This window comes from Geospiza fortis, unplaced genomic scaffold (assembly GCF_000277835.1).
Source record: "Geospiza fortis unplaced genomic scaffold, GeoFor_1.0 scaffold59, whole genome shotgun sequence".
Lineage (NCBI taxonomy): Eukaryota > Metazoa > Chordata > Aves > Passeriformes > Thraupidae > Geospiza > Geospiza fortis.
This window is the reverse complement of record NW_005054381.1, coordinates 2,670,358-2,677,478: the sequence shown is the minus strand read 5'-3', so window position 1 is coordinate 2,677,478 and position 7,121 is coordinate 2,670,358. Positions and strand designations below refer to the sequence as shown.

General features: G+C 60.2%; 1 protein-coding gene across 1 annotated transcript in view; it reads left to right on the top strand.

Annotated features, from left to right (window-relative positions):
- The window catches only part of ELN (elastin), a 26,131-nt gene that overhangs the window by 14,562 nt on the left and 4,448 nt on the right, over positions 1-7,121 (top strand). Inside the window, exons 16-25 of the mRNA XM_031060384.1 lie at positions 652-786; positions 870-911; positions 2,134-2,241; positions 2,325-2,366; positions 3,863-3,970; positions 4,054-4,095; positions 5,319-5,455; positions 6,476-6,612; positions 6,658-6,699; positions 6,942-7,076. Of these exons, the coding sequence (XP_030916244.1) occupies positions 652-786; positions 870-911; positions 2,134-2,241; positions 2,325-2,366; positions 3,863-3,970; positions 4,054-4,095; positions 5,319-5,455; positions 6,476-6,612; positions 6,658-6,699; positions 6,942-7,076 (928 nt within the window). The remainder of the gene's footprint in view (positions 1-651; positions 787-869; positions 912-2,133; positions 2,242-2,324; positions 2,367-3,862; positions 3,971-4,053; positions 4,096-5,318; positions 5,456-6,475; positions 6,613-6,657; positions 6,700-6,941; positions 7,077-7,121) is intronic.

Here is a 7,121-nt window from a genome sequence, read left to right as displayed (position 1 = left end):
ATCTGTGCATCAATGCCGGGGGCTGTGTGCCTCCACAGCTGCCCCGGCAGCCCCTATCCCATTCTATGGGATGCTCTCCCTGCCCCCGTCCCGGCTCCAGCAGCTTTTCCAGCAGTGATGAAGGGCTGAGGGCCCCTCGGGATGCAGCAGCCTGGCAGGGGGCAGAGCATGCCCGCCACACGCGGTCTCTCCATGAGAGGTGGGTTCGCTCTGCCAGGTGCCAGCGGGGTGGCTGGGACTCGGTGTCTGTGCCGAGCTGTCCTTCCCTAGTGAGGGATGCTCCTGGTGATGCAGATCTCCACTGCTCCCTGTTTGACTGCACCGTGGGTGAAAAGTGAGGAGCAAATCACACAGTGGAGCATTTAGGGAAAATGTGCCAGCTGTGAGGCAGCTGGGATGTATAGCCACAGCCTTGGGGGACCCTGGGAGTCCCCAACATCCTGGGTAGCCAGGCCCCTGATGGGTGTAAGGAGCTGGGAATCAAATTCCCAAGAAGATCCCAGCTACCCTGAGGAGCTGCTTTAGGATGAGTGAGGAGCCCACCACAAAGCTGGGGCCCAAGAGACTTCTGTGACCCTGGGGCAGACCACGTCCCCACCATGGCAGAGTGGGGTGTTTGTGGGATGGTCTGACTACTCTGCTTCCCTCCAGGTCCAGGGGCAGTGCCCGGAGTCGGAGGTGTCCCTGGCTTGGTGCCCGGAGTCGGAGGTGTCCCCGGGGTGGTGCCCGGAGTCGGAGCTGTCCCCGGGGTGGTGCCCGGTGTCGGAGCTGTCCCCGGGGTGGCAGGTGACTGTTCCAGGAGCCCTGTCCCCGTGGCCCGGCTCTGCAGGGCCATGGTGGCTGAGGCTCCGTGTCTCCCTTGTCCCCAGGGGTGCCGTCGGCAGCAGCAGCAGCAAAGGCAGCTAAGTACGGTATGTGCTGCGAGGGGCCCCGGCCCCCGGGACCCTGCCCGCCCTGGCCTGACACACGGGGGGTGCCCAGGCTTGGGCTGTCCCCTGGGAGCACTCCTGAGGGGAAATGGGGAATGCTCAGCCCAGCTCCTGGCTGCTCTCCCTGGGCCTGGTTCCATCTCTTCCCTCTCCAGGGTTTCTCCAGGCTGCTCTGTGGAAGTGAACGATGAGCCCAAATTAATGGTTTTAGATTTAACTGAATTCTTGGATTTTATGCCAACTCTGTCTTCCACCTAATGCAAGGGCTGCTGCCCAAGGGTTTAGTGCTTCTGCCATTAGGGCAGGGATTCCTGGCAGAGGAACCCCTCCCTAGGGTCAGTCTCCTCCAAATTCTGGTGTAATGTTGGGATGCATCAAGTGCATCCAACTGGGTCTAGCAAGACCAACGTGTCCAGCACTCATAACCATGCAAGTTGGAGCTTGTGCACATGGACAACTGGCCCTGAGGTTCCGTGCAGGACTGGCTTCCAGGTGCTGCTCTAAAAGGCAGAGCCAGCAGTTGGTACCTGGCCAGGTCCCAGGATCTTCTTCTCCATCGTCACTGAAGAGCCTTGGGAGTTCCCAGGAGGAGCCATGGTCAATGGCAGCTCTCGTTTCAGGGTTAAATCACTGATGCCCCCTTTCTTCCATTTCTCTTCTATAATTAGTAGAAAAGATCCCTCTGCATGCCCAGGGAAGGATGGGATTCAGGAATTCAGGCAGGAACTCAGCAGTGATTGCTCTGTGCTGTGTCGCTCTGCTGTCCATGAGGACAAAGCCCTCTGACACTCAGTCCTTGCAAAAGTGACCTGGTGCTTGTCCGTGTGACACTGATGTGTGCCAGCAGGTCCAGGCTGTCAGCTCCCCAGTCTGACCAGTGCCCCCCCTGACACCTGCTGGGAGACCCAGCCACTTCTCCTCCATGGCCTGTCTGGCTGCAAGGCTTGATGTCCCTATGACAAGGAGCAGCCTGGGCCCTGTGAGGATGAGGGTCACTGTGGTCCCTGTGCTGGTGACCTCCAGGCAATCGCTGGCAGAGTCACAGGGCTGATCAATGCCCTGCCCTGCCCCACTGGGGTCTGTCCTGGAGGAGGCCGTGGATGCTCCACTCTCTGGGGCACCATGGCGACACTGAGCCATGGCAGGTGCCAGCACTGAGCTCTTGCTGCAGCCAGCTCTGATGTGTCCCCTCCTGTTCCCACAGGCGCCGGCGTTCCCGGTGTCGGTGTGGGTGGCGTCCCCGGCCTCGTGCCCGGAGTCGGAGCTGTCCCCGGGGTGGTGCCCGGTGTCGGAGCTGTCCCCGGGGTGGCAGGTGACTGTTCCAGGAGCCCTGTCCCCGTGGCCCGGCTCTGCAGGGCCATGGTGGCTGAGGCTCCGTGTCTCCCTTGTCCCCAGGGGTGCCGTCGGCAGCAGCAGCAGCAAAGGCAGCTAAGTACGGTATGTGCTGCGAGGGGCCCATGGTCACTGCCCTGTAAAACCTGGTAGGATCCTGGAATACATCCCACTGGGTCGGGCTCGGAGGTGTCCCCGGGGTGGTGCCCGGTGTCGGAGCTGTCCCCGGGGTGGCAGGTGACTGTTCCAGGAGCCCTGTCCCCGTGGCCCGGCTCTGCAGGGCCATGGTGGCTGAGGCTCCGTGTCTCCCTTGTCCCCCGGGGTGCCGTCGGCAGCAGCAGCAGCAAAGGCAGCTAAGTACGGTATGTGCTGCGAGGGGCCCCGGCCCCCGGGACCCTGCCCGCCCTGGCCTGACACACGGGGGGAGCCCAGGCTTGGGCTGTCCCCTGGGAGCACTCCTGAGGGGAAATGGGGAATGCTCAGCCCAGCTCCTGGCTGCTCTCCCTGGGCCTGGTTCCATCAGCAGGGCAGGACCTTCTCCCTTTCCAGGGTTTCTCCAGGCTGCTCTGTAGAAGTGCACAATGAGCCCAAATTAATGGTTTTAGATTTAACTGAATTCTTGGATTTTGTACCAAATCCGTTTCCAGCAGCTGATCTGTTGCAGGATCTGCTACCCAAGGGCTCAGTGTTGCTGCCATTCAGGCAGAGATTCCTGGCAGAGTGGTCCTTCCCAGGGTTACTGTCCTCCTGAATATGGCGGGCTAGTGGGACCCATCAGCTATAACCAGCCCCAAGGAGCTACACTGAGGCCAAGGGTCATGGCCAAAGAGCAGGGACACCTTAAGCTTGGCTAAGGGAGGAGGCAGAACTGGCCCTGAGGTTGCACACTGCATTAGGGGTCCATGTCTTTCCCCAAAGGACAAAGCCAGAATTTACCTTGCCAGGTGCCAGGACCTTCTCTTTCATTGTTACTCTGAAGCTCTGGGAATCTCCACAAGGAGCCATGTCCAATGGCAGCCCTCCTTTGAGGGTTAAACCACTGATGCCCATCTCTTCTATAATTTGTAGAAAAAATCCCTCTGCATGCCCAGGGAAGGATGGGATTCAGGAATTCAGGCAGGAACTCAGCAGTGATTGCTCTGTGCTGTGTCGCTCTGCTGTCCATGAGGACAAAGCCCTCTGACACTCAGTCCTTGCAAAAGTGACCTGGTGCTTGTCCGTGTGACACTGATGTGTGCCAGCAGGTCCAGGCTGTCAGCTCCCCAGTCTGACCAGTGCCCCCCCTGACACCTGCTGGGAGACCCAGCCACTTCTCCTCCATGGCCTGTCTGGCTGCAAGGCTTGATGTCCCTATGACAAGGAGCAGCCTGGGCCCTGTGAGGATGAGGGTCACTGTGGTCCCTGTGCTGGTGACCTCCAGGCAATCGCTGGCAGAGTCACAGGGCTGATCAATGCCCTGCCCTGCCCCACTGGGGTCTGTCCTGGAGGAGGCCGTGGATGCTCCACTCTCTGGGGCACCATGGCGACACTGAGCCATGGCAGGTGCCAGCACTGAGCTCTTGCTGCAGCCAGCTCTGATGTGTCCCCTCCTGTTCCCGCAGGCGCCGGCGTTCCCGGTGTCGGTGTGGGTGGCGTCCCCGGCCTCGTGCCCGGAGTCGGAGCTGTCCCCGGGGTGGTGCCCGGTGTCGGAGCTGTCCCCGGGGTGGCAGGTGACTGTTCCAGGAGCCCTGTCCCCGTGGCCCGGCTCTGCAGGGCCATGGTGGCTGAGGCTCCGTGTCTCCCTTGTCCCCAGGGGTGCCGTCGGCAGCAGCAGCAGCAAAGGCAGCTAAGTACGGTATGTGCTGCGAGGGGCCCCAGCCCCCGGGACCCTGCCCGCCCTGGCCTGACACACGGGGGGTGCCCAGGCTTGGGCTGTCCCCTGGGAGCACTCCTGAGGGGAAATGGGGAATGCTCAGCCCAGCTCCTGGCTGCTCTCCCTGGGCCTGGTTCCATCTCTTCCCTCTCCAGGGTTTCTCCAGGCTGCTCTGTGGAAGTGAACGATGAGCCCAAATTAATGGTTTTAGATTTAACTGAATTCTTGGATTTTATGCCAACTCTGTCTTCCACCTAATGCAAGGGCTGCTGCCCAAGGGTTTAGTGCTTCTGCCATTAGGGCAGGGATTCCTGGCAGAGGAACCCCTCCCTAGGGTCACTCTCCTCCAAATTCTGGTGTAATGTTGGGATGCATCAAGTGCATCCAACTGGGTCTAGCAAGACCAACGTGTCCAGCACTCATAACCATGCAAGTTGGAGCTTGTGCACATGGACAACTGGCCCTGAGGTTCCGTGCAGGACTGGCTTCCAGGTGCTGCTCTAAAAGGCAGAGCCAGCAGTTGGTACCTGGCCAGGTCCCAGGATCTTCTTCTCCATCGTCACTGAAGAGCCTTGGGAGTTCCCAGGAGGAGCCATGGTCAATGGCAGCTCTCGTTTCAGGGTTAAATCACTGATGCCCCCTTTCTTCCATTTCTCTTCTATAATTAGTAGAAAAGATCCCTCTGCATGCCCAGGGAAGGATGGGATTCAGGAATTCAGGCAGGAACTCAGCAGTGATTGCTCTGTGCTGTGGTGGCTCTGCTGTCCATGAGGACAAAGCCCTCTGACACTCAGTCCTTGCAAAAGTGACCTGGTGCTTGTCCGTGTGACACTGATGTGTGCCAGCAGGTCCAGGCTGTCAGCTCCCCAGTCTGACCAGTGCCCCCCCTGACACCTGCTGGGAGACCCAGCCACTTCTCCTCCATGGCCTGTCTGGCTGCAAGGCTTGATGTCCCTATGACAAGGAGCAGCCTGGGCCCTGTGAGGATGAGGGTCACTGTGGTCCCTGTGCTGGTGACCTCCAGGCAATCGCTGGCAGAGTCACAGGGCTGATCAATGCCCTGCCCTGCCCCACTGGGGTCTGTCCTGGAGGAGGCCGTGGATGCTCCACTCTCTGGGGCACCATGGCGACACTGAGCCATGGCAGGTGCCAGCACTGAGCTCTTGCTGCAGCCAGCTCTGATGTGTCCCCTCCTGTTCCCACAGGCGCCGGCGTTCCCGGTGTCGGTGTGGGTGGCGTCCCCGGCCTCGTGCCCGGAGTCGGAGCTGTCCCCGGGGTGGTGCCCGGTGTCGGAGCTGTCCCCGGGGTGGCAGGTGACTGTTCCAGGAGCCCTGTCCCCGTGGCCCGGCTCTGCAGGGCCATGGTGGCTGGGGCTGTCCCCTGGGAGCACTCCTGAGGGGAAATGGGGAATGCTCAGCCCAGCTCCTGGCTGCTCTCCCTGGGCCTGGTTCCATCTCTTCCCTCTCCAGGGTTTCTCCAGGCTGCTCTGTGGAAGTGAACAATGAGCCCAAATTCATGGCCTTAGATTTAACTGAATTCTTGGATTTTGTATCAAATCTGTTTTCCACCTGATGCAAGGTCTGCTACCCAAGGGTTCATTGCTGCTGCCATTAGGGCAGGGATTCCTGACAGAGGAACTCCTCCCTAGGGTCAGTCTCCTCCAAACTGTGGTGTAATGTTGGGATGCATCAAGTGCATCCAACTGGGTCTAGCAAGACTCAGGTGTCCAGCACTCATAACCACCCCAAGCTGGATCTTGTGCACATGGAGAATTGGCCCTGAGGTTCCGTGCAGGACTGGCTTCCAGGTGCTGCTCTAAAAGGCAGAGCCAGCAGTTGGTACCTGGCCAGGTCCCAGGATCTTCTTCTCCATCGTCACTGCAGAGCCTTGGGAGTTCCCAGGAGGAGCCATGGTCAATGGCAGCTCTCGTTTCAGGGTTAAATCACTGATGCCCCCTTTCTTCCATTTCTCTTCTATAATTAGTAGAAAAGATCCCTCTGCATGCCCAGGGAAGGATGGGATTCAGGAATTCAGGCAGGAACTCTGCAGGGCTTGCTCTGTCCTGTGATGGCTCTGCTGAGCAGGGTCCCATGAGGACAAAGCTCCTTTGTGTCCCGTCAGGCTGCAAGGCTTGATGTCCCTATGACAAAGAACAGCCTGGGCCCTGTGAGGATGAGGGTCACTGTGGTCCCTGTGCTGGTGACCTCCAGGCAATCGCTGGCAGAGTCACAGGGCTGATCAATGCCCTGCCCTGCCCCACTGGGGTCTGTCCTGGAGGAGGCCGTGGATGCTCCACTCTCTGGGGCACCATGGCGACACTGAGCCATGGCAGGTGCCAGCACTGAGCTCTTGCTGCAGCCAGCTCTGATGTGTCCCCTCCTGTTCCCGCAGGCGCCGGCGTTCCCGGTGTCGGTGTGGGTGGCGTCCCCGGCCTCGTGCCCGGAGTCGGAGCTGTCCCCGGGGTGGTGCCCGGTGTCGGAGCTGTCCCCGGGGTGGCAGGTGACTGTCATGGGGGCTGAGGCTCCGTGTCTCCCTTGTCCCCAGGGGTGCCGTCGGCAGCAGCAGCAGCAAAGGCAGCTAAGTACGGTATGTGCTGTGAGGGGCCCATGGTCACTGCCCTGTAAAACCTGGTAGGATCCTGGAATACATCCCACTGGGTCTAGCAAGACACAGAACTGATCCCTCTCCTGCCCTGCTTGGGTTTCTCCTGGTAGTGGCTGTGGATGCTCTGCTCTCCTGGCCATGATTATGAGACAGAGCCGGAAGAGGCCCAACCTTTCAGCTGTTGCTGCAGCCAGATCTGACTTCTCCCATCTTGCTCCCTGCAGGAGCTGGCGTTCCTGGCATCGCTGGCGTTCCTGGTGTTCCTGGCGTTCCTGGTGTTCCTGGAGTTCCCGGTGTCCCTGGTGTTCCAGGTGTTCCTGGTGTGCCTGGGGTTCCTGGTGCTGTTCCTGGTGTTGGAGGTGAGGAGATGGGCTGTCAGCAGCCGCTGAAGGGGTGCTGGGCTC